The sequence below is a fragment of the Microtus ochrogaster genome, chromosome 2 (genome assembly GCF_000317375.1).
Source record: "Microtus ochrogaster isolate Prairie Vole_2 chromosome 2, MicOch1.0, whole genome shotgun sequence".
Lineage (NCBI taxonomy): Eukaryota > Metazoa > Chordata > Mammalia > Rodentia > Cricetidae > Microtus > Microtus ochrogaster.
In genome coordinates, this window is record NC_022010.1 from 27399985 (window position 1) to 27427538 (window position 27554).

Here is a 27554-nt window from a genome sequence, read left to right on the forward strand (position 1 = left end):
GCTTCACAGAAAAGTCTGTCAGATATGCTAGGCCTATAGGCTGAAGATGGATGCCCCAACGTTGCAGAGGAACTTTGGGTGACTGTCCAGGCAGCCAGCTGTTTCTGTCATCACTCACATGTTTTGGAAGTTGCTTGCTTGCACTTCCTGCTTATTCAGTTAATATTATTTCCACCTTGGGCCTCTGAGGTAGTTGAAGACTAGGTAGTCATGGTAATAGTCTCCCTTGTTTACGAGACACAGAAAAGAGATTCACTAAAGAAACGTAATAGGATGAGAGATATCAAAACAGTTTCGGATGGCAATGCAAATTGTGGTAGAAAGTAAACTAGGTACAAAATTTTGGACTCATAGGATAGATGTGGAGTATTTTCTCTGAAATTGTCAAATGCAAATGGACTAGATATTGTTGATGTGTTTATTGCCTCTATATATTGCATTTAGTTATTGTACATATTGTGTATAATTTTTCTTATATTAGCATTAGTCTTTTTTATTTTAGACAACAATGGGAAGTGAAGTAGCATTTTAGTTGTATTTTAATAAGTAAAACTTGCCTGAGGTTCAGAGAGTAAGACAGCCCACTGGTCAGTCTAACAGACCAGGCAGTGGTAACACACACCTTTAATCCTAATAGCCACACTAGTTGCCACAGAAACTTGGCGGTGCATGCTTTTAGTCCCAGCCCCAGAGAGGATTATAAAACGGGAGGAAACAGCTCTCAGCCACAGTCTCATTCTGAGATCCTTGGAGGCAAGATGGCCATTTCAGACTGACATAGAAGTTAGAGCCAGTGGCTGGCTGCTTTGCTTTTATGATCTTCAGGATGAACCCCAATTTCTCTGAGACTTTATTAATCGTGCTTCAATTACTTTGACAAACAGATGGACACAGGCACAGGAAGTTGGGCCTCCTAGTGGAAAAACTGCAGTAACCTGGAAGCACCATGTGTTTATGATATAGTCAAACAGGGAGGCAGGGTTATTGCATACAGCTGATCAGGGAGGTGTGCACCTGTGAACACACACATACACACACACACACACACACACACACAACAGAGGATACAGCATCCCGCTCAGCTGAGACGTGACCTGACACACACACACACACACACACACACACACACACACACACCAGAGGGCACAGCTGCCAGCTCAGCTGAGACTTGGCCTGACTTGGAGCAAACTTTTCTTTGGGGTCTTTTTTGTCCTAAATCGCCTACTCCAATCTCACCTCCTGTTTTCTTCACCCCCTTTTCTGAAGTTGTAACCCTAACTGCTATTATGGAGTTGTGGAATAGCACATTTGTTAAGATGTATTAAATTTACATTGCAGAATAATTGTTTAACCATGTAAAGGTGTGTGGCTTTTGTTTATGATGCATTTGTTTATCTATGTAAAGTCATGTTGCTGTTTCGCCTTGCCTAAGGCACTTGACTGGTCTAATAAAAAGCTGATCGCCCACTAGGTGGACAGCAGAGACACAGACGGGGCTGGTGGGCAGAGAGAGTGAATTCATAGGAGGAGGAATCTAGGCTGGAGAGAGAATGAAGGAGAGAGGAGGGCAATGCCTGGGGCCAGGCAGCCACCAGTCACCCAGAAGCAGGCAATTGGGACATACAGACTGAAAGAAAGGTAAAAAGCCCGAGGCAAAATAAGTGAAGAGAACAGGTTACTAGAAGGTATAAGAGCTAGTGGAAAAAGCTTAAACTAAGGCTGAGCATTTGTAACTAGTAGTAAGTCTCCATGTCATGATTTGGGGGGTGCTGGTCAGAGAAAGCCTTGGACAGTATCCAGCCTACCTCTCCAGTAGGCCCATCTAGAGCCCTGAAAGTGTTCTACTAGTCCTAGCCATGTGGAGAGGACAGGAAGTCTTTGGTGCCTGGAGAGTTGTGAGGGGGAAATAACAACGGTGTGAAATGTCCCCACAGACTGATGGCTTAAGAGACTGTGAGCCTCTTAGTGTTGGGGTCTCCCCTCGTGGAGTGGGTCAGCACTTAGCATTCCGGCTGCTGCTCCCTGGTCTGCCACCATGTTAGGAGTCTCACTGTGTGTTCCTGTTGTCACAACAGACCAAGACTGAAACCAGGAGCCAAGGTAAACTGCCCTCCCGTGAGCTGTGATGTTGGGTCTTCTGTCATAGAAGCAAAACAATACAGCTGTCAACCACTGTTTTTGAAACCTCCCCACGTTTATTACAGAACTAAAAATATTACTAATTATGTGTATTCCTGCAGTGAGGAGCCAAACAGCAATCTACCTGGAAGAAGGATGGATCATAAACTTTTATTGATATGGACATCTTTCCCAACACTTGATTAAATCACATTCACAATACATAAATACCACACTTTCTTGTTTAGAAAACAATCTCTGGCCGCCATCCTGATGCTGACTGAGGAGAAACATAAGCCTCTACCTGAGGCATGAGACATTATCTCCAGCACTGGACCAACATGACATATCCACAGAAATTCAGTGAACAACCTGCAAGAAACTCAGCCGTCAGCTTTTGTGGGAGGCTGACGGGTACTTCTTATTTTGTTTTTGTTTTTTTGATACAAGCTGTTATGTAGCCTAGGTTGGCTGTGGGCTCCTAATGTAGCCAAGGCTGACTCCAAACTATTTTTCTGTTTGTTTATACAGTGCTGGGGATCAAACTGAACTTGGAATCTGTTTTTATCCCACCAGCTTTGATATTATTCTATTTACCAATATACAACTAAAAGAACTAGATGTTTCCAGGAATTTTAAGACTATGTGGGCCTGGATTAGCACCTAGAAAGGAGAGAAAACGAAAGTGAGTCACTGAAATCTCCTGGACTCACGTCACTGTGAGAGACGATCCCGACTGGCTATATGTGTATGTGGAAGCCAGATCAGCCTTTAATTTAGTTCCCCTGGACAAATGCTACCGACTTTGCTTTTTGAAAATACAGTATCTCTCATCGGCTTGGAACTCCCCAAGGAGAGTCGGATGGCTAGCCAAGGAGTGCAAGGATCCTCCTGTCTCCACTTCCTCGGGGCTGAGATTACAAGGATGCGCCAACAAGCCAGGTTTTTAAACATGGGTTCCGGGGATTAAAAACAGGGTCTCATGCTTGCAAAGCTAGCATTTCACCTACTGAGCCATTTCCTCAACCCTTTCAGGGGCACTGAGTGTAATTCACCACCTTGTGGTTGAACCTGGGGACAGCTGATTCAGCTGCTCTCTGTCTTTAGTGACAGTCGATGTGTCAAATTTGGTATATTTAATACCAGCTTAAATAAAGCATTAAAGTTTTATATTCATGCTGGAAAGATGGCTTAACAGTTAACAGCATATACTATTCCTGCAGAGAATCTGAATTTGATTCTCAGCAACTACCAGGTAGCTCACCACCAACTCCGCCTGTACCCCGAGGTCCAGTGGATCTGATGCCCTCCTTCTGTCCTCCACAGGTAACTGCATTCACACGGACATGCACACACACAGACATACACGTAATTAAAAACAAATATTTTAAAAGTTATATACTTGTCCTACTTTTATTCCAAAATTATTATACTACATATTTGTAGTAAACATTTAGGAAAATATGTTGAGAAAGGAAGAAAGCCTTTCTCAGCTGCTTGAATGCCATGACACTGTTCAAGAATGGTGTCCTGAGGAATTCCTAATTCCACAAGGGTGCTGATAGAAGAAGAGTCATCCATCCATGGTATAACCAGGTTGTAAAAAGTTCCACAGGATTAGAGAAGGTTCCCCACTGAAGGGCCTCTCTGAGGGAGACATCAAGTAGCATGATACTATATAATCAATGCAATATTCTTTGGTTATAGCCTACTAACTAACTAGCAGGAGCATAACCTCCTTGCTTACAAGAGACTGGTGATTCTTACTTAGCAGGGGCTAGCTCTGACCCCCAGGAGACATTTAATAATGCCCAGAGTCAAGTTTATTTTTTCTTTCTTTCTTTGAGACAGGATCTCCACAGCCCAGGCTTATCTCAAACTCACTGTGTGTATAAGGATGGCCTGAACTCCTGTCCTCCTGCCTCCACCTCCCGAGTACCAAGATTATAAGCATGTGTCACCACATGAATGGAGACCATTAGCCCACAAACGTGGGGTGCTGCTGGCATCTACGAGGCACAGAAAGAAATGTTACTCACATATCCCACACTGTGCACAGCGACAGAATTCTCAGGCCACTACTCTCGGTTCTGAGGTGGGAATTCTGAAAGGTTTACTTCACCTGTTGCCTACTACCTGTTGACAGTTCATTCCAACTTCCATCCAAGACTAAGTCTTTGCATCGCACAACTCAGTGATGTGTCTGAACGAGCTGTGTGGTGGTTCGTACATAAATCCCAACAATGGGAGGTTGAGGTAGGGCGATCAGAAGTTTGAGGCCAGCCTGGGTTACATAGCAACAGCCTGTCTCAAGAAACAAAACAAACAAACAAAACAACAACAACAAAAAAAAAAACCAAAGAAAAAAACAACAAAAATGCAACAACCACCACAGCAAGTGGAGAAGTTGTTGGATGATTAAGGGGGAGGATGCTACGAGCACAGTTCAAAGTTAGCCGTACTAGCTAGCAACTCTGTATGTGATATGTTTATGTGTGTGTGGTACACACGTGTGCACAGGTACACAGGCACATATGTGGGCATGTGGAGGCCAGAGGTCAAGCTTGGGTGTCATTTCTCAGGAGCCCTCTGTCTAGATCTGTTGTTTAGACAGTGTCTCTCAGTGGGACCTGGAACTTGATGGGTAGGTGAGGCAAAGCTTGCTAGTCAGCAAGTTCTAGGAACCTGCCTGTCACTGCTTCCCAGCAGTGCCATTGCAGGTACGTCACCACGCTGAGCTGCTGACATGTGTGCTAGACACTGAATTCAGGTCCTCACACTGGTGTGGAAAGTGCTTCCTGAGCCACCTCCCCAAGGTCCCAAAACAATACTTCATGTGACCTAAAAGTTGGTGTCACACTTCCTAATGTGTACCTGAGAGGACCCCAGAGTTAGGGCAGTTAGTGCTAATGTACTGTTAAATGTGAAAGCACAAAATATTTAGATTATTTTCAGTAGGACAAAAACAAAATTGTACTAAAGGCAAATATTCAATATATTTCATTTTCACCTAAAAAAAAATCAGCATGTGAAATGCCATGCACGCAGACACCATCCCTCCCCAAGTCCTATTTTTTACATATTTACAATTTTACATATTTACTTATTAATATATCTTCTATCTTTACAATTATAAAATTACTTCACACTGGGAGAGTGTGGAAACTTTAAATTCATTTCAACATAGACTTTGTAGAATCTGTTTATCCTTTAAAAGGCAGTATTTGCCCAAAACCAATAACAGTATCTACCACAGAGGAAGCCCATGGGAAAATCAGAAAGGACATAAAAGATTGAAACAGAATTCATACAAACCTACTTCACCAACTGAAATAAATAGTGCATTATTATTTACTAACTTCCCCTGCTAGGAAAAAAATAAACAAAACAATCCCTAAAACTGTACCTTAAAAATACTTTGATGTTTTAAGCAGTTAACTTGTATTCCGGACCTCAACAGTGGAACACAGCAGCTCTTTGAAATCAGCCCCAACTAAACATGGCCATGAGCAAGACATCACCCTGCGTAAACCTGAGGCTGCAGCGGGGGAGGGAGCTTGTCATTCTCCACATTCTCAGAGTCAATGGCTGCTAAGGGTTGGTTTGGAGGCTTGATCTCAAGTGGGTATTTCTCAACAATGTCTTGAACTTCCTTGGCAATTCCATCTGTCCAGTCGATTAAGTCTTTTTCAAGTTTCTTGGCTTCATTCATGATCCTTTCCTGCCGTTCATTCAGCTGAGACAGGAGGTCCAAGTTCTTATACATTTGCTTCACGCCTAAGCAGGCTTCGGGGGACCAGCTCTCGGGCTCCTGCTTCCTTGGGGAGGTCTGGCCGGACATGTATCGGTCAAAATCTTCCTGACTTAAATTCAGAGACTGGGCATCTAACTTCTCAATGAAAGCCACAGCACAGCACTGCAGAGGACAGAGAACAGCAGGGTAGTCAAGGCAGAAAGGCTGTAGAGTTCAGAAAGATTTTTTTTTTTAAAAAACAACTTTATTTTATGTGAACTGGTGTGAAGGTGTCAGATCCCCTGGAACTGGAGTCACAGACAGCTGCAAGCTGCCGTGTGGGTGCTGGGAATTGAACCCGAGTTCTCTGGAAGAGCAGACAGTGCTCTCAACCAATAAGCCATTTCTCCAGTCCTCAGGCAGATTTTAAACTCTTTCCCTACACCAAGTATTGGGGATTGTACACAGGGTCTCATGCATGCTAGCAAGTACTCTGTTCAAAGCTACACCCCAAGCCCTTTCTTGTGTTGTTGAGACAGTTGGTAGCCCAGGCATGCCCTAAACTCACTCTATAGCTATGAATGATCTTGAGTTTCTGATCTCCTGGATCCTCACACTCTGCTTTAGAGTCTGAGATTACGGGCTCGGGCTGCTGGGCTTGCTCTCTTTTTAAGACATGGTCTCACTATGTAACAAAAGCTGGTGATCTACCCACCTCATCCTCTCGGCTGTGGGCATGTGCTAACGTGCCTTGTTTTCTGAACACTTGATTTTCCCTTTGTTCAAGAATTTCTTTAGTCCAGTGGCATCACAGTTTCACTACTTCCTGTTCCCCATCCCGTGATCTCTGTTATCTCTCCTAGCTGTCCCCCTTAGGAGCATTCATAGGCCTGTGCTGTCTGCCTTCAACTCTCCCTTAGCTCCAGTTACTTAATACCTGTGAAAGACATATCCAAAACAAAACAGCTCCCACATCTAGTGAATCTTCCTATCCCAATATCCCTATTCATGGCAGTGGCAATGCTGAATCTCCCCCAGGAAGCCAACGGCACTGGAAGCAGGGGGTTCCTCCTTGTAGCAGATCACATGGGGCCGCAGTGATGCTGATGCCAAGCAAACCTCAGATCTCACTCAACTCATGAGATGACCTGCTCTGAGTAATGTGCACTTCTGGAGAAGTGCAGGGAAGCAGAGGATGTGCACAGGACCGAGTCACATCCCCCAGGAGTGCACTCTTACCAGGTTGGTGAAGTAGTAGCCGTCCTCGCCCGTCATAAGCCGGCTGGGGTTGCAGAAGCGAGTGATGTACTGGATATTAGACTGCAGGCGAGGAGGGTTGCCCTTCAGGACGATGTAGATGAGGGTGGGAAGGAAGTCATCAGCAGAGGCCGGCTCATTCTTGGTGATCTTGATGGCGTTGAAGATGTGCTTGCTACATCTGGTGATGCAGGCTAGCTTGTCCCTAGGCACTCGCTTTGAGTCCATCTCAATGATGTCTGTGAAGCAGAGGGACAGCACCACCATGACAGTTACCACACCTGCCACCCCAGCATAGGCTGCTACGCAGAAATACACCATGAGACCTTGTTTTTATCTTGAGAGGGTTGGGCAGGATGGGACTAAGTATTTTTAGTCTTTCAGGATTCAGAGTTGCCTCATTACTTACCCCTCCAGCAGTTGACTTAGTGTAAGAAGAACTTAGATAACAAAAGCAGTAAAGACAAATTCATATCCACAGAACACATAGCATGAACCAGGCATGCCACCTTTAAACCATCCATCAGTGGGAATGACACAAGTTTGCCCAAGAAGCCCACGGGAAAGCACCCCTGAAAACTAGGCTTGTAGTGATAGTTTATTTGTATTTTAATAAATAAAGCTTTCCTGAAGATCTAGCCACTAGAGTCTAGGGAGTGGTGGCACGCACCTTTAATCCCAGGACTCAGGAGACAGATCTCTGTGAGTTCAAGGCTACCCCAGGCTACACAGATAATTCAGAAACAGACCCAGGTGGTAGTGGCTCACACCTTTAGTCCCAGTATTTGGGAGTCACACACCTTTAGTCCCAGCACTAGGAAGGTGGAGACAGGAGCGATACTGCTGGGCAGAGGAAGGAATATAAAGGGGAAGAGATGGAACTCACTGGAGTGTGGAGTCTGTGGTCTGGTGGAGAGAGACACAGTGCAGTCTGGGCAGTCTGAGCATTGGTAGAGATAAAAGGTTTCTCTAGTGGCTTTCTGCTCTGCTTCTCTGTTTTTGGGCTTTAACCCCTATATCTGTCTCAGAGTTTTTATTATTCATGCTACAAAGGCTTTAAAAAAATGTTACACCGTTTCTTTCTGTTTGCTTTTTTTTTTTTGTTTTTATTTTTGCAACTGGGGCTTATATCTATCCCAGTCTGGCCCCAAATTCCCTTTGTAGCAAGGATAATCTTGACTTGACCCTTTTAGCATTGAGTGATGGGTATGCACCACCACACCCAGTTAGTATAGTACTGGACAGAACCCCGGGCTTTGTTAACTGAGCCCTATCCCCAGCCTCTTCAAACATAACGAGCCCCATTCCCAGCCTCTCCTAGACACCTTTAAACTCAGTTTAGAACTTGGCTGTGCACATTGCTTTTCAGGGATATGGCTACCAATAAACTATTTCTTAGACAAAGAAGTCAGAAGGGTGGCCTTAAGTGGGTTAGAGTAGTAGCCATTGTAATATCTAGTTGTATTTGACTTTAGTTAGGTCAATGATCAAATAATGGACTTTGGGCCAGCAATATTGGTTGGTATGTAAAAAGAACTTGGTATGTAAAAGAACTTGGCTGTTACTCCTGACAACCTGAGTTTGATCCCTGTGGCACACATTGTGGAAGGAAGCACAAATTGTGCTTTGTGTCCTTACACTCCAAATGTAGTATGCTGCCCCAAATAAATAAATAAATGAACAAACAAACAAACAAATAAGTAATGCTACTTAAAAAAATTACCAAAATCATGGGCTGTAGAGATGGCTCAGCAGTTAAGAGCCCTGGCTGCTCTTCCAAAGGACCCGGGTTCAATTCCCAGCATCCACATGGCAGCTCACAACTGTCTGTGACTTCAGTCACACAGACATACACGCAGGCAAAACACCAATGCACATAAAGTAAAAATAAATAAATCATTTTTTAAATATCAAAAGCAGTTCAAGTAAAAAAAAGAGAGCATTTGGTCACAAAACAAGAAGGGGAAAAAGTTTACTTGCTGTAGTGTGTAGTACCCAGCACCCAGGGGGCAGAAGCAGGTAGGTCTCTGAATCTGAAGCAAGCCTGGTCTTCCATAGCAAGTTCCAGGCTAGCCAGGGTTATATGAGATTCTGTCTTAAATGAATGAACAGCAGTAAGAAAGAAAGAGGGAGAGAAGAGAAAGAATGATAGATTTCAAGGGCGTTCCTATGGTTACTGCTGCAGCACCATGCTCATCTATGGCGAGGCCCACTCACCTGTGATGGCTTTCACCACCATGTCAGACACTTCAGGGATTTCCTCATTGACAGGGACACAGAGCATCTGAGGTGTTACCCAGTGTAGAGCCCTGCAAAGAGAGGAGTGGTCAGGAAAGTCCAAGAACAGAAGGCAGGCTCTAATCTTCTGTAAAAGGAGGTGAGATCTACCCTAAATTTCAGTGGTGCCATTCATGGGCTGAGGACGTGAGCTGAAGAAAAGAGGATGGTGGGAATGCCTGTAATTAATTCCTTGGGAGGCAGAAGCAAGAAGAACAGGCGATTAAGGCTAGCTCAGTTACATGAGACTCTATATCAAAAGGGGGGCACTGGAAGGATGGCTCAGAGGTTAAGAGCAATGTCTACGCTTGCAGAAGACCTGGGTTCAGTCCTAAGCATCCACATGGAGGCTCACAACCATGTGTAACTCCAGATTCAGGGATCCAATGCTTCTTCTGACCTCCATGGGTTCCTGTGTGTACATGGTACACATAAGATACACTCAAGCACACACATACACACATAAATTACGTTTTTAAAGGAGGAAGAGAGAAGAGGTTTCCATAAGGAGCCCTAGCTGTATGTTACTGCCACAGGCCTGCCTGCCTTCCCCACCATGATGGGCTATACCCTCCGAAACCACAAGCCAAATAATTCCTTCTTTTCAGCTATTTCTAGCAGGCACCCCCAACAATGCAGACATAACCAACTAAACCAGGTGGTTGGCTAGTAAGTAAGTGTTCCACTGCTGCCTGGGTCACTCCTTGGATTCCCTAAGAATAGGTCAGTAATCACCAGTTTCAGACTGGCAAAGATGTGCCTGCAGGGCTGCCTGGGAAATGCAACCCAACAGGGTGGGAAGGAGGAGAAATAACATCCATTGCCTTGAGACAGGTAGTCACAGCTTCCCTCCCGATGAGGAAAAAACAAAACAAAACAAGAAATCAAGTCCTCATGTTCCTTGAAAATGTTAGACATCTAGAACAATCTCAACTATCCAACGTGGGTCCCATCTGCAGCCAACTGAGTCAGACAGAAAAGCAGGTACCACGAGCCTGGCTGAGACGCTCACACGCTGCACTGCTCAAGGTTGGATGCTCACACGCACTACTGCCCACATGCTATCATTCCATTCTAGAAAGCAGATAAAAGACAGGCATGCCAGCCACCTGATCCTCTTTTGAATGGCAAGATCTTTCTTCTCATCATCAGTAGTCTCTGGGCAGAACACGAATTTATAGAGACGAGTCATGATGTGCTTTTCGATCTGATCCATTATCTTCTCTACTTTCTCTGGAGGCACTGGAATACACAGATGGGTAGAACGGCTCAGGAAAAGGTTTTTATAGTATTTTCCACACAGAAAAAAAAATAATTTACTATAAACACACCCAGTAAAGAAATTACAAATATGACATTAAAAATCCCCTTTAAATATTGACAACTTTTTTGGGCTTAGGATATGGTCCAATTGATAGAGAGCTTGCCTAGCATGCAGGAAGCCATGGGTTCCACCCCCAGCACTGCATAAACCAGGAATGGTATAGACATATATAAACCTCTCAAGCACTTGGGAAGTAGTCATCCTTGGTTATAACCAAGTTAGAAGCCAGCCTGAACTATGTGAAACTGTCTCAAAACAACAACAACAAAATTACAACTTTTTAAACTGCATGTTACAGAATTCCCACCTATTTGTTAAACTGTTTCTCTGGGATCTAACAAGTATATGCCCTACCAAGTAGTAAGACTTTCTGTGGGTCTCACTTGATTGCTACATTGCTAAAACACTTGGAATTCCCAAGGTTGCCAAGTGCTGACAAATTCCCATTCTTCTGAGCTTTCCCATACTCACCATGTTCTCTCTGAAGCACATACATAGCCATCATGCATACGTGAAATGCATCCTAAAGTACACTATTAATGGAAGGCCAGTCCCAGAGAATCTCCACAACCCAAAGGTCTAAGATGGTGAGTCTCAATTTTTTTCTGCCTCAACTCCCTTAGGATTATGTCATAGTGAACAATGACTCATCGAAATGGCAATTCCAAGGTGGGAATTCATATAGAAATTTCCTGAGCACTGTTGATCTTCCTCACTTCACCCATAATATAGGTATTATAGTACTCAAAATACCACTCAACTGTCCTGGTCATACATAGAAAGTAAGACATTCAAGGGTGTAGCGAGCTATGAGGCAGCTGCCAACGTCAGACAACAGCTAGGCCAATCAGAGGAGCCGAGGACAGCTACCTTGAGCTGGCTGACAACACTATATGGTGACAGCACCATAACAGCTGGCTGACAACACATTACCTTTTCCACGAGTCTGCATTCTTTCGGCCACATTCTGGTAAAAGTCCTGAGTACATTCTGACTGCTCCTCGATGCTTAAGTCCTGGAATCAACAGTCAGGGAGAATGGTAAGCAGCTGAAAAGTTTCAGGACACTAAATTTTATCAAGTTTCTAAAACACACTCCTTACATTGAGCCAATTCTAAAAGCACTTACAAATTGCACATATTCTACAAGAAAAAAAATCTCCTGTTTATGATTTTTACATTTCACTATATGTACATAAAATTTGTGTACACTGTATTTATTTCACTTACATCGCCACACTCCTTATATATTATTACTATTGTTGTTCATTTTTTTTTTTTGTGACAGGCTCTTGCTGTCTAGACTTTAAAAAAAAATTTATTTATTTATTATGTATACCTGTTCTGTCTACATGTATGCCTGAAGGCCAGAAGAGGGCACCAGATCTCATTACAGATGGTTGTGAGCCACCATGTGGTTGCTGGGATTTAAACACATGACCTCTGGAAGAGCAGCCAAGTGCTCTTAATCTCTGAGCCATCTTTCCAGGCCCCTCCTTTCTAGAATTTAATAGTTGTAACATGTAGGTTTTTGATCCCTTTAAGTTGAATTTTTTAAAATATTCATTTGTTTATGAGTATGTGTGTTCCTGAGTATATGAGTGTTCACAGAGGCCAGAAAAGGGTGTTGCATAGATCTCCCAAACTGGAGCTACAGATAGATGGTTGTGAGCCACCATGGGGGTGCTGGGAATAGAACCTGGGTCCTCTGGGAGAGCAGCCAGTGCTCTTAACTGCTGAGTCATTGCTCCAGCCAATTTTTAAAAACTGGTCCTGGGGACTGGTCTTAGGGTATCACGAATAATAAACAAGTGCTTTCCTATGTAACTACATCCCACCCCATTTTAAGTTTTGTACATGCATAAAGAATCCACACTTACTTTTTTAAAAAATATTTTATTTATTTTGTATATAGTGTTCTGTCTACATGTATGCCTGCTGGTCAGGAGAGGGTGCCAAATCTTATTACAGATGGTTGTGAGTGACCATGTGGTTGCTGGGAATTGAGCTCAGGACCTCTGGAAGAGCAAGCAGTGCTCTTAACCACTGAGCCAACTCTCCAGTCCCCACATTTCCATTTTTTAAATTTATTTTGGGGTGCTGAAGAGAGGGCTCACTAGGTAAAGCCCATGCTGCCTTGCAGAGGACTCAAGTTTGGTTCCCGATACTACCCATCAGGCAGTTCATCACCGCTGCCCTATAACTTCAGCTCCTCTTTCAGACTCTGTGGGCAACACACTCATGTGCATATACCCCCACACACAATTAAAATAAAATCTTTTTTAAGCAAAAGAATTTTTAAGTGTGTGTGTGTGTGTGCAGTGCTAGCAGAGGCCAGAGAGGACATTGGATCTGTTGGACCCTGTGGAGCTAGAGTTACAGATGGAGTTCCTAACCCTGACACAGGTGTTAGGAACTGAACTCAGGTCCTCTGGAAAAGCAGTACACTCTCTTAACCTCTGGGCCATCCCCCAGATCCAGGAGAGCCCCACTACTAATCAAGTGTTTTTCTCAGTTGCTCTCTAGGAACTATACATTCATGGGCACCGTGATATTTCTATCTAAGGTGCAGTGAACAGATGGCGGCACCTAGCATGCAATCCTAGACTTGTCAGTGTGCTGTGCCAGAACATTCCAATTCCTTTTCCCTCGTTATTTAGAAATACACCATTGACTGTCAACAACCACAGTTTTCTACTGTGCTGAAGAACATTAAAGAGGCTGAAGAAGGTCATTCAGAGATTAGAGCACCTGCTGCTCTTCCAGAGGACCAGAACTAAGTTCTAGCACCCACATCAGATGACTCATAACAGCCTGTAGCTATAGCTCCTGAGCTCCCACACCCTCTGTTGACCTCTTTGGGCACCTGCTTGTAAGTACACATACTGACATGCAGACACACACATACATACATACATACATACAAATAAAAAACAACACCCCCCCCCAAAAAAGAACACTAGCGGTTTCAGCTAAGTGCACCTTGTACCTGCTCTCCTTTGCTCACCCCTCTGCCTTGCTGCTCTGTTCTGCACTCTACTTCTACAATATGGACTTTTTCAGCTTCTGCTTCTAAGTGAGAACACACTGCTTCTAATTTTAAAACAAAGTCTGTACTACTTCCTCCCAACTTCCTCAAGAATTAGAGCTTGTGCTGATGAGTCTCTTTCTTTAAACATACCCCTCTGGTTTCCCACAGTGACCAGGAACAGAAAACTACTGTTTGGATTAGAACACTGACATGGGTGTTGGCAATGTGGCTTTGTGAGTAGAGAGCTCAACTAGAACGCAAAAGGTCCTGGGATTGATTCCAGGCACAGGGCACACCAGGAGCAAACATGTGTGACTCAGCACTTGGGGGTAGAAGCAGGAGAATCAGGTGTTCAAGACCAGTGTAAGCTACATAAGACCCTGTCTCAAATTTATGAGTGAAATGTTCAGTAAAAATTTTAAGGTACAGGAGGGATGTCATCTTTCCATTTACTCTGTGAAAGTGTAAGTGAATAAAGATGCAGCCCCACTTTATAATCTCTTCATTAAACAGAAAAACACCTTTTCCGTAAACATTAATACCAAGCAAACTATAAGTTAATACAAACTAATCAGTAGCAATTATTTTGTTTTGTTTTTGTGAGACAGGATCTCTCTACATAGCCCAGGCTGTCCTGGAACTTCCTATGCTGTCCTCAAATTCAAGTGATCCACCTGCCTCTCCCTTCCAAGTGCTGGGATTGAAGGTGTACGTCACCTTGCCTGGCCATAGCAAATTTTAATAGCAAGACTGTTATCATAATGAAATGGCCAAAAGGCCCTATGTTATGCTTGATCACTTCCTTAGTAAAAAAAGTGAGGTTACACAGTAGCTGCGCATACAGAAATTGGGTTTTATTTTTAAAGATTTGTTTTTATGAAGCTTTGTCTACAAATATGTATTGTACCACATTCATATGTGGTGCCCTCAGAAGCCAGAAAAGGGAGTCAGATCTGCTGACAGTGGTGAACAGCCAAGCCCTGAGTGTTGAAACTGAACCTGGTCTACAAAAGCAGTAAGTGCTCCCTCCTAACCACTGAGCCGGCTCTCCAGCCCTAGGGAATTGTGTCTTTAAAACCTGAATTAAGCGTCTAGAGAGACAGCTCAGTGGTCAGGGCACTGGCTGCTCTTAAAGAGGACCTGGGTTCAGTTACCATCCCCCACATGGCAGCTCCCAGTCATCTGTAATTCTAGCTCTAATGCCCTCTTATGATCTCTGTTAACACAGGGCAATCAAGTGGTGCATAGTCCTACATGCAGCCATAGCACACACAAACACACAAAATAAAAACTTTAAATTAAGAAAAATAATAAAACCTGAACTGAGCAATGAGGTGGAAGTCATCTCTGGCTGGACAGCAAATGCAGGCTACGTGAGACCCTGCTCAAAGAGCAGAGATGGAAACAAGTAAGCAGAGGAAAAACCTCGAATGAGAAACTCAGAAAATAAGCACAATTTCAAAAGATATTTGGGTTTTACTGCGCTATTCAACAGACTAAAAGGCAATGTACACTGAGGATGTAGAGGGCAGGCTGTTCTTTCAGGATAGGCAGAAAGTAAGGACCTATTTTTAACTCTTTTTTTTTGGTTTTTCAAGACAGGGTTTCTCTGTGTAGTCTTGGCTGTTGAGGAACTCGCTCTGTAGATCAGGATGGCCTCGAACTCATAGAGATCCCCCTGCCCTGGCTCCCGAGCTGCTCCACACCTCACAGTATAGTTCAGGCCATCCTCTAACTCACTCCACCTGTCTTTTAAGTGCCGAGATTAAAGTCATATGACACTATACCCAGCTTGATTTTGGGTTTTGAGACAGGCTCTCATTGTTTTGTCCAAGCCAGTCTCAGATTTGTGGGCTCAAGTAGCCCTCCCACCTGGGCCTCCCAAGTGCTGCAGGTACAGGCTTACACTAACACGCCCAGCCTAATAACATGTTCTCATATGGACAGACTTGAAGAAAACAATTCCTCACCACGTCATGGACCACATAAAATCAGGTTACACGGTTTTCTAGTTAGGAATGGGAAAGATTAGTGTTCTCTTTGGACCTCCCATGCCTTTTCTCTTTCTTTCTGAGATGAGGTCTCACTATGTAGCTCTCCCAGAGGTTAAGAGCACTGGTTGCCCTTCCAGAGGTCCTGAGTTCAATTCCCAGCAACCACATGGCGGCTCACAACCATCTGTAATGAGATCTGGCACCCTCATCTGGCCTGCAGGCATACATGCAGACAAAACACTGTATACATAATAAATAAATCTTTTTTTTTTTTTAAAAGAGGGGTTGCTGGAAAAATGGCTCTGAAGTTAAAAGGTACTTGCTGCTCTTGCAGAGGATTTGAATTCTGTTCCTAGCACTCACATGGCAGCTCACAACTGCCTATATAACTCATGCTCCAGGGGATTCAATGCCCTCTTCTGGTCTTGTGCAAATACCCACATAAAGAAAATTAAATCTTAAAGGAGAAAAAAAGAATGACTCTTAAGAAGAGCAAGAGCCCCCCCTCCCCCAACACACACTAGGGTGTGTCTTTCTCCTGAAGAGCCCCCTCAATCCTTGAGCTTAAAATCTATTTCAAAATATTTTAAATAAACTAATTCTGCTTTTTAAAATGGAGGTAAAATAAAAAGACTTCAGAAAAATATTAGCAAAAATTGTTGGGCGGTATACTGTAGTGAAATATGTAGGTGCTGAAATTTTAGTCAAAAGGGATAGCGTTTAGGGATGTTTTTAAAAGTCTAAATGTAGATTAAGTATTGCCTAACAAAGATCAAGTGTCTGGGAAAGACATTTAATGCAATTCTGAAAACAACTGTCTAATCAGAACAGGTTGTGCAACCCTGGCATAAACTAGGACTGGAGAAAACAGAAATGATGCAGAGTCAGACAAAAGCAAGAGTGCGCATTGTTCTACACCAGCAGTTTGGGGAAAGAATCTGTACAATGTGACAGGAACAAAGATCGATTTATATCAATGGTCAGTGGGGCTGTTTCTACAGATAAGAGTTATTTTCCATGCTGAGTAGGCCCTTAGAGCAATATCAAGAAAGTTTAAGTTGGGTAAAGGTTTGTGAGCACATTTGAAAAACTCAATACAGAATGCACCTTAATCTACAGTACATTTCAAAATCTCCAGGAACTGTTCCCTACGTTATACTTATTAAATTTATCTAATTAGTGTCTTAAAGCTAGAGTATGTGAGTTCAGGCATAAACAGCAAGTTTTATGACTCGGAGTCAAAGGCCAGTAGGGATTCCTTCAAGCCCCCGGTATTAGATAAAGGTACTTGCTACCAAGTCTGGAGGTCTAAGTTTAGTCCCTGGGACCTACATGGTGGAAGGAGAGAACAGCTGCCCACTGGCCTCTGTTGCGGGAGGTCCTTCCACTCCTCCAGCCTATAGCCGCTGAGATACCAGCCCACTGGGGCGTGGTCTCTCTCCCTTTAAAAAAGTGGCCACTTCCCTCTCCTCTTTCTCTTCACTTCCTGCTCCTCCTGCCACTAGACTCCCTTCCTGGTTGCGCAGAGGGCTGTTGTCTGGGATGGAGATCTGTAAGTTTTTTCCCCTTTAAATAAATATCACCCTATTAATCATAATTCCAAACTGGTGTGGCACTGTTAGTGACTTACGCCTTCAGGCCTCCATACATGCATGCCTATATACAAGCATACAGATAAATAAATAATAAATAAATGTACATAAAAAATAAATACATAAAAACATATCAGGTATGTGGTCCATCGTGCTAGACACCAAAGATACCCAGGACGCATGCATGAGACTGGGACCCTTATCACAAACAGTTGGTGCTAGTGTAAAACGGAAATTTAGTTGCACAGTAGTTTTTAAAACAGGAGGAATCTGAGTCTTATCATGGTCTCCAGTGTCAACTAGTGGTGCCCTGAACACACAGCACGGTGGCATCTCTAACAGCTGCTTACTTTTTTTTTTAAATGTGTTTACTTATTTGAGACATGCATCACCACATCAGGGTTGCCTCTTTATTTTCATATTCACTAAATGGTTAATTAAATGAATACAGAACACGGGTACATTATACTTCTCATAAGAAAAACAAACCCAGCTGAGCAGTGTTTCTGTAAATACAATATAATCTACAGCATATATTCTGCACATACTGCAGCATAAATGCAAAGTTAGTAGAGACCATTCCAGCCCAACAACAAAAAACCCTCAGACTTCGCTTTTTCCACATTAAACAAGCCTATCATTATTTCCCTCTCTTCTCCCACACTCAAGTCTCACTGGTGGTAGCTTGCCTTAACTCTAAATGTCACTGTTTCTTCACAAATACTTAAAAGAAGAAACAGTTGCCTGCTAAAACGGGGTCACAACACCCCTGAAGAGCAAGAAGGAAAGCTTCCCTTTGGAGAACTGAATCTTAGGAACACTGAGAAACGTAGGATACAGATCCACACTTCTGAGGCTAGATGTGTCTAACCAGAGGGCAGTTAAGCAGCTCTGCTTCCTCATTACCATTCCCTTCTATGTAAGCTCTCTTCACCACACAGAAGACCTACATTGCAGTCTATATCAGTTGTATTTTAAATAAACACTGATTGGACAGTAGCCAGGCAGGAAGTAGAGGTGGGGCAATGAGAACAGGAGAATTCTGGGAAGAGAAAGAGTCAGTCTGCAGATGTCACTCAGACACAGAACAAGCAAGATGTGACTGCCTCGCCAAAAAAAGTTCCAAGCCACATGGCTAACACAGACAAGAATTATGGGCTAATATAAGCTATAAGAGTTAATAAGAAGCATGAGCTACCTGGCCAACCAGTTTATGACTAATGTAGACCTCTGTGTATTTCTTTGGGACTAAACAACTGCGGGACCGGGTAGGACAGAAACTTCTGTCCACACTACATGAGTTTAATGCTGCAGAAGATGAAAATACTTCATCTTTATTTACAAAATGAATTCTTTCGCAATTAGTCTTATGAATTATGGAAACTGAAATTACAGATAAATTCTAGACTAAGACACAGGTGTGAATGAGCATGGTGGCACACAATACCTACAAATGTCAGCAGCATTCCAGAGGCTGAGGAAGGGGGATCGAGTTCAGTCTCAGACATGTGGCAAGTCTTTGAGACTTACAAACATTGAGACCACACCTCAAAAATCCACAAAACAACCCCCCTAGCAGGCATTGTGGTATGTTCCTATAATTCCAGCACTGTGAAGGCTGAGGCAGGAGGTAGGGAGCTAAAGTCTAGCCCGGGCTACACAGTGCCATGCATGCGGAAAACAGAGCTATAGCCAAGCACTGGTGAGAACCCTAATGAGTGAGCAGACACTTTATCGTTTTTTTCCTCTAAATGAACATGGAGAAGAACATTAAAAACCTAAATATGTACCAGGCATGGCGGTGCACACCTTTAACCCTGGGAGGCAGAGGCAGGCAGATCTCTGTGAGTTCAAGCTCAACCTGGTATATATAGTGAGTTCCAGGCCAGCCAGGGCTATACTGTGAGACCCTGTCTCAATCAGGGAATACAAGGTGGAAAAAGGAATGATTCAGACACAAAAAGTAAAACAAGTAATAACAAAATCTATTTCATGCTACTGGCTGCAGAGCTAAGGGTCCATGGAGGCAGGCTACTCCATTACAAGGTAACTCTCTAACTTCAGAAGTCCCACAGAGATCACCAGAGCACGGTGGAAAAGTACTAGCCAGGGAGTCAGGTGTTAGTTGAGCTAAAAGGCTTGTCTTAGGTAAATATCACCTTCTTGTTGTCAGGTGTAAAATGACAAGATTACAGTTATCTCTAACCCTCCCTAAAACCACAGCTCTTATTTCCAAGGGGTTAGTCTCAGCCTACCCTTTTGTAATGCATTGCTTCCAAAAACATCTTCGTCTGTTTATAGACTTCTTGGCCTGTCTTGTGGAAGGTCTTGAGAAAGTCTATGAACTCTTTAGTCACTCGATCCGTCTCAATGCTGGTTTGCCGGTTTATGGAGGGACTGGGAGCTTTGGCTTCCTGAATTTCTGCTGAGAAAATTAAACACAGTAAGTTTGTTACCCAGAAAACTGATGTATGGAATTACTCTATGTAGTTAACAAGATTACTGAAATTATGTTTAATTAAAGTTAAATTTATATCACTTTATATTTAAACATTTGGATGAGTGTCCTTAAAGTAAGGAAAATCTGAAAGTATAAGCAGATAAAAACTACACGAGCTGAAACATATTCAGCTGGACTGGAAATATGGCTCAGGTGGTAGAGTGCTTGCCGTGCATGTAAAAATCCCTGGGTTCCAGCCCAGCAATGCATAAACTAAGCATGGTGGCACACAACTATAATCCTTGGGAAGTGGAGGCAGGAGGATCCAGGTCAGTTTAAGGTCATCCTCAGTTACCTAGTGAGTTTGAGGTCGGTCTGGGCTTCATAAGACCCTGTCTCAAAAAAACTTAACTGCAGGATGACCAGATGGATCAGCAGGCAAAAGAGCTGGATGTACAAGTCTGGTGACTGAATTCAATCTTCAAGACACACAGAGTGGAAGCAGAGAATGACTCCTGATTGTAAGAAGTGAATTAAGGCATAACTATTCTTAAAAGTACAAATACAGGGACGGGGATGGTGGCAACAACCTTTAATCAAGGCAGAGGCAGGCGAATCTAAATTGAGGCCAGCCTGGTCTACATAGTGAGTGCCAGGCCAGCCAGAGCTACAAAGTGAGATCCAGAAAATAAATAATCAAATATTAAAAGCAAATCAAGTAATAACAAAATCTCTCAAATTTGTGCTACCAGTCTAATGTGTTAAAGTGAGTTACAGGTGTAGGAAGGCAGGATACTGATGGAAGGTAACAGGCGAAGGGGGCCTGTGCTCCCTGAAGTCGGAAGTTCCGCAGAGATGACCTCTGAGTGCAGTGGAAAAAATAATAGCACACACCCGGCCCCAACATAATAAAACGTAAAAAATAAAAACCAAATACCCATGGGCCAGTAAGATGGCTCAAAAGGGAAAAGAGTTTGCCACACAGGCCTAGAGATGTGTTTTATCTCCAGAACCCATATAAAAGGAAAAAACTCCACAATGTGGTAATATTATATCCACAGGCAACAGACACACACCCAACTCATAAATTTTTAATTTTTTAAACAAACAGAAAACAAATAAAAAATACTCAATAGAAGCTGCTCCTTAGCATTCTTTTAGCCAAAATACACAATGCATTAAGCTGTATCATTAGTCACCAATACTGAATTGGTACCCTTTTTTGAACAACTTTCTTGATGATCACCTAAAAATTACCAAAGTAACCATCAATGGGAGCACAAAGGCATCAGGTAACACAAAGCGTTAGAGAACTTCCAAATCACACTTCACCTGCCAAATAGACAAAGGCCAATTTATTTCCCCACCATTCAGCTTGCAAGTCACACTGCTCATAGTAAAAAGGCATCCAAGCTGGGTGCAATGGCACATGCCTGTAATTCTAGCACTTTGAGGCAGGAGGATCAAGTCCTAGGTCAGGCTAGATTATACAGTATATGTGATATCAGCTTACGCTTTATAGCAACATTCTACCACTCTCTCTCACACACATCCCCCAATAGACACTGAGTAAAAGGTTTTGTTTGTATTTTCCTTTCGAAACAGGATCCTCCTGCGTTGGCTTCCTAAATGCTAGAACTACAAGTGTGGACCACCACATCCTACAAGAAAAAGAAACTGGAAGGCATTAAAATCGACCGACTTCACACTATTATTTAAGAAGGAGACTTTTTATCAACTTCACACTATTATTTTATTGGTCTTTTTATGAGACAGGGTCTCACTATATAGCCCTTGCTGGGCAGTGGTTAACAGGGAAGATGGGCACTTCAAGAATGACAAATACAGGGGGCTGGAGAGATGGCTCAGTGGTTAAGAGCACTGACTGCTCTTCCAGAGGACCCAGGTTCAATTCCCAGCACCCACATGGCAGCTCACAACTGTCTGAAGATCAGTTCCAGGGGATCTGACACTTCACACCAATGCACATAAAATAAAGTTAAATAAACCATAAAAATATTTAAAAAAAAAGAATGACAAATACACAAATTAAAACCACAAGAAGATGCCATTCAAAAAGGTAACTTGCTGGGTATATACCTTTAATTCCTATACTTGAGAGGCACAGGCAGGTGGATCTCTGTAAGTTCAAGGTCAGCCTAGTCTACAGAGCTAGAGGGGAAGGAAGAGAGGGTAGGGGAAGAGAGAGGAAGGAAGGGGAGGGAATGGGAGAGTAAGAAAGGAAAGGGAAAGGAAGGAAGGAAGGAGAGAAAGAAAAGTTAACTTAATGATTTAGTAACAAAATAATAATCAAAATTATAAAAATCTATGGTTGTTTGAATAAGGTGGTCCCCATAGGTTCATATATATGCATACTTAGTTCCCAGTTGGTGAACTGTTTGAGCAGGATTAGAAGAATTAGAAGGTGTGGTCTTGTTGGAGTGAGCCACTAGGGGTGCGCTTTGAGTCTCCAAAAGCCCATGCCATGCCCAGTGGCTCTCTGCCTGCTGCCTGTAGATCAGGATGTAAAGTTCTCAGTTATTGCTCCAGCACCATGTCTGCCTGTGTGCCACCATGTTCCCCACCATGAGGAAAATGGACTAATAATAGCCTCTGAACTATAAGCAAGCCCATAATGAACTATTTTCCTTTTTTAAGAGTTGTTTTGGTCATGATGCCTCTTCACAGGAATAGAAACCCTAACTAAGACAAAATCTGAAATTTGATCTTGACAAGAATGCAACAGTCACTAACACTGTGCAGATGGGATACAAGTGACAGAACTTTAAAAGGAGACCATTTAGGAATAACTACCAAAGTTAAAACCCATATGTCCTGCTGGGCATGGAAGCTGCACAGCAATCCCAACACTCAGGAGGCTGAGGCAAGAGGAATGTGGATTCCAGGCCAGGCTGGGCTACAAAGTGAGATCCCCATGTCACAACAACAATAAAGAGGCTAAATTGGGACACTAAGGATAGGAATAAGATACAGTCAAAGAATCAAAAAGAAGTTCCTCCCAACTAACAAGACGGACATTATACTATGAAAAGTCAACTCTCCAAGATACAACAGTCCTAAACACATAATTAACAATACAGCTTTAAAATGCACAAGGGGTCAGGCAGTGGTGGCGCAGGCCTTTAATCCCACCACTCAGGAGGCAGAGGCAGGTGGATCTCTGTGAGTTTGAGACCAGCCTGGTCTACAAGAGCTAGTTCCAGGACAGGCTCCAAACCATAGAGAAACCCTGTCTCAAAAAACCAAAAAAAACAACAACAACAACAACAACAACAAACAAACAAACAAAAAAAGCACAAGGGAAAAACAGAAATGTAAGGAGTGAGAAACAAATCACAACTGGAGAGTTCAATCCTCCACTGACAAGACAGGAGGGAAGTCAGTAAGACACAACACTTAGGCTGGCAGGATGGCTCAGCAGAGTTCACACATGAACATTGTATCTGACCATCACATACTCACCATGGCCTACACACTCATTCACACTCTTCCTATGTATATGTATGTGTGTGTGTAATAAAACACTTTCTTAAAATCCCACATTGTGCAATACTGTGGATACACAAGCCCAAACTAAAATTTATAGAATGATCTACAACAGAAACACAACATTTCTTCCATGTGACAAGATAATAATGGCAATGACTTATAGTGAGTACTACCGTACGTTGAGCGCTTCTACAAGACCGCTGTGCAACCCTCACATACACCAGACCGTATCCCTACAACTGACAATTGAAGTAGCCAAGGCTTGAAGGTCTTTAGAAACTTGAACTTCAGCTGCTTCTGTGGTTAAGGGCAGAACTGAACTAGGGTCTGACTTCTGAGCAGATGTTTCCCTATACTCCCTGGACCTCAGAGGTCCAAGAGGACCCTCCAGAGAATGCCAAGCCCTCAGACTGCAAAGCTTCAAGGACTGAAAGCTTTGGGGTTAAAAGCAGGGAAAGCCCAGTTACCTCCTTCACTGTTTCACTTCTGTACATTCCTCTCCAACAAATACTTCTGACTAAACAAAGGGCGGAAAAGTCCTCAGCTGAGCAGCCCGGTTCTCAGCACTTTCAAGGTTGAAGCAGGAGGTTTGTTAGGAGTTCAAGGACACCCTGAACCACAAAGTGAGATCTTGTCTAAAAAATTCAGCCTACCCCAAATTTCCCTTTAAAATGAAAGCAGAGGAGGTTGGAGTAGAGCTCAGCACTAAAAAAGATAGGGTTGGCTCTACCAGTACGCTCCAGACAACACAAAAAGCTTTCAACAAAACAAGAAGGGAGATGGAAAAGAACAATCTAGTCACGCTACAGCTAGAACTGTAGGGACCAAGCAGCCAGAGTTTGCACAAATACTTATATTCATTTTGAGTTTCTCAAATAGAAACACAATTTGCGGTTCAAGTCCATCCAGTCAAACAGGATTCTCAAGCTGTCTATCACCTAGCTAAACAGTATACAAGGCTTTCCAGCTGAGCAACCCTGGGCCAAAAGGAAAGCCGTACCTCAGCTATCGTTCAAGGAGTGCTTAGTAGGTGCCAGGCACTATGCTCATTAACCACTCATTAATTCTTAACAATTTCATAAGGTGGGTGATGATAGTACCACCTTACAGATGAATCTTAGCGAACTTACCACTTACCTGTCCAATGCCACGTGCTAGTAAAAGGAAGAGCTAGGATTTGAAACCAGATTGGAATCCCAAGCCCAGGCAGGTTCTTTATAACTACACTGTACCACCCTATTATTATTGCAGCATCTGCTATTTCAACCTAAATAGTCCTGGAGGGGCTAAAAAAATGGATTGGGGCTAAGAGCACACACTGCTCTTCCAGAAGACCCAGTTTAGTTCTCAGCATCCACACTGAATGGTTCACAAGCACTCATTACTCCAGCTCCAGTGGACCCAGGGCCTCTTCTGGCTCCCTGGACATGACACTCACATGCATACACTCTTACACACTAATAATAACACCACCACCAAAGAGGAGGGTAATGTATGCTGTATGCTGTGAATGCCACTGGTTAATAAAGAAGCTGTTTTGGGCCTGTGCAGGGCAGAATAGAGCTAGGCAGGGAAAACTAAACTGAATGCTGTAAGAAAGAAGGTGGAGTCAAGAGACACCATGTAGCTACCAGAGGGGAAAGATGCGAGCTGCCAGCTAGAACCTTCTGGTAGGCCATGAGCCTCATGGTAAAATATAAAATCGAAATGGGTTAACCAAAGATATAAGAGCTAGCAAGCAATAGGCTTTAGGCTTAAGTGATTGGCCAAGCAGTGATCTAAATAATATAGTTTCTGAGGGGTTATTTCAAGTCTGGGTAGCCGGGAACAAATGGGCAGCCTCCGCCAACAGGAGGGCACAAGTGTGCCAGCATGCCAAGACAGGAGGATCACTGAAGTCCAGGAGCTGGACAAGACAGTAGGATCACTTTAGTTCAGGAGTTGGACAAGACAGTAGGATCACTTTCGTCCAGGAGCTGGAAGCCAGCATGGAGAACACAGTGAGATCTTACCTCAGTCACTCAGTAAGTCAGTGAGCAAGTCACCTGCTATGTATGCTTGTTAGGACAGACCAAAATATTATGTCAAACTTAATCTTTGATATATGAAGAGAATAATACCCTTGCTAATTTGATTTGAATGGTTATGAAGAATAAAGGCAGCCTGAGAAGGTGGTAAGGGTCATGTATTTGTAGAATAATCATGGAAACCTGAATTTGACTCCCAGTACCCACCAAAAAGCCAGGTGAAGTGTCATGTGTCTGTAATCCCAGCAATAGGATGGCAGATACAGGAGCTCACTGCCAGTCAGTCTGTCCAAACTGATGAGCTCCAGGTTCACTGAGTGACCCTATCTCAAATAGTAAGGTAAGAATAATGAGGAGCTGGAGAGATGGCTTGGTAGTTAAGAGTATTGGCTGCTCTTCAAGGGAACCTGAGCTAAATTCTCAGCACCCACATGGCAGCTCATAATTGTCTGTAACTCCAGTTCCAGGGGATCTAACACCCTCACACAAATGCACATAGGATAAATTTAAATAAATTATTAAAAAGAAAAATAATGAAAGATACTCAATGTTGACCTATGGTTTCCACACCCACTCACACACAAATGCACATACCCACACAAACATGTACACTTACCACATACATACAAATTCTTCAAATCCCTTAGGAGATTGTGCTTTGCTTGAACCACACTCTCTTGGCTTAAGAGCTTTCTTTCGTACTACTAATATAAATAAACTAACAGGAGCGCATATAGAGGAAGTAAAATACAGTCACAGAATAACAAAGTTGACCATGGGTCTAGACTGCAAGTTGAAGCTGCCCCTATTATCAGCTGAGTGTACTCACACAAAGGCCAACAAGCAAGCAGGCTCAAGTGGAAAGCTTGCTTGCAAACTTACCTAAGTAACCTGTGACCCAATGCCTTTATTTAGAAATGAAGGATTTTTACAGACTTTGAAGCTTTCTTATTTTTTCCCCCCAGACATGGTTTCTCTGTGTAGCCCTGGCTGTCCTGGAACTCACTCTCTGTAGACCATGCTGGCCTTGAACTCACAGAGATCCGCCTGCCTCTGCCTCCCAAGCGCTGAGAAAATGGCCTGTGCCACCACAGCCTGGCTGACTTTGAAGCTTTCTACCCACAAAAACAGCTACAATGTTAAAAGGCTAAAGTCTAACTCCTAACACTGAAAAAGCAAAAGGCAGATGTGGTGGTGTGTGACTCTTACTCCAGCAGGTGATGAGGGCAGAAAGATCCCAAGTTTAAAGTGAGCCTGAGCCACACTGTGAGTTCAGTAAAGTTCTCTGCTGCACAGTATGAGAATCTCAGTTCAACTCTCAGAGTTCACACAAAAGCTGGGCATGGTGGCACAAGCCTATAATCCCAAATCTTGGGGGATAGACAAAGACCCCTGGGACTCAATGGCCAGCCAGTCTAGGTAAATCAGGGAGGTTCGGGTTCATTAAGAGACTCTGCCTCACAAAAATAAGGTGGAAGCCAGTCAGTGGTGGTGGCAGCAGCGGCGGCGGTGGCAGTGGCGGCGGCGCATGCCTTTAATCCAAACACTTGGGAAGGAGAAGCAGGCGGATCTCTGTGAGATCGAGGCTAACCTGATCTACAGAGTGAGTTCCAGAACAGCCAGAGATGTTACACAGAGAAACCCTGTCACAAAAAACCAAAAACAAAAAATGAAAAAGAAAAACACAGAGAACAATCAAAGATACACAATGACAATCTCTGGCCTACACAAGTATACACAAAGTATACGTGCGCACACACACACTCAAAGTAGATGAATGAGGAGCTGGAGTGATAGCTCAGTGGTTAAGATCACTGACTGCTCATCAAGAAGACCCAAGTTTGATTCCCAGAACCTACATGGCAACTCACAACCATTGTAACTTCAGTTCCAAAGCATCTGACATACCAGGCACAAAGCAGTTCACAGACATACAAGTAAAAAATAAACAAATAAGCATACACACAGACAGAATATTGTATACATAATAAATAAATAAAGAAAAGTTTCTTAAAAAAATTTTAAAAATAGATGAAAAAATCCATCTATAAGAAAATATTTAATATGAGTTACTCAAGAGCCCCAAATTAGCCTTCTCCTATCTGTATGTTCCCTACTAGCATAGGAAATAAACTTTGAGAGAAAAATCTCTCAGGTGACTTTCGATCCCAGAAAGAGCCACTTCTGATAATAACAGCGGTTATTACACATGGAAAACAAGGCCAAAAAATAAAGGAGGAGGAGGAGGAGGA

The 27554-nt window shown here is 43.1% G+C and overlaps 1 protein-coding gene across 1 annotated transcript in view; it reads right to left on the reverse strand.

Moving 5' to 3' along the window:
* Nucleotides 1-5094: 5094 nt before the first annotated feature.
* The window catches only part of Rabgef1 (RAB guanine nucleotide exchange factor 1), a 51294-nt gene continuing 28834 nt past the window's right edge, over nucleotides 5095-27554 (reverse strand). Inside the window, exons 5-10 of the mRNA XM_013350496.1 lie at nucleotides 19581-19750; nucleotides 11643-11724; nucleotides 10495-10627; nucleotides 9326-9417; nucleotides 7091-7347; nucleotides 5095-6034 (exon numbers count right to left, since the gene is read on the reverse strand). Of these exons, the coding sequence (XP_013205950.1) occupies nucleotides 5636-6034; nucleotides 7091-7347; nucleotides 9326-9417; nucleotides 10495-10627; nucleotides 11643-11724; nucleotides 19581-19750 (1133 nt within the window). The 3' untranslated portion in view covers nucleotides 5095-5635. The remainder of the gene's footprint in view (nucleotides 6035-7090; nucleotides 7348-9325; nucleotides 9418-10494; nucleotides 10628-11642; nucleotides 11725-19580; nucleotides 19751-27554) is intronic.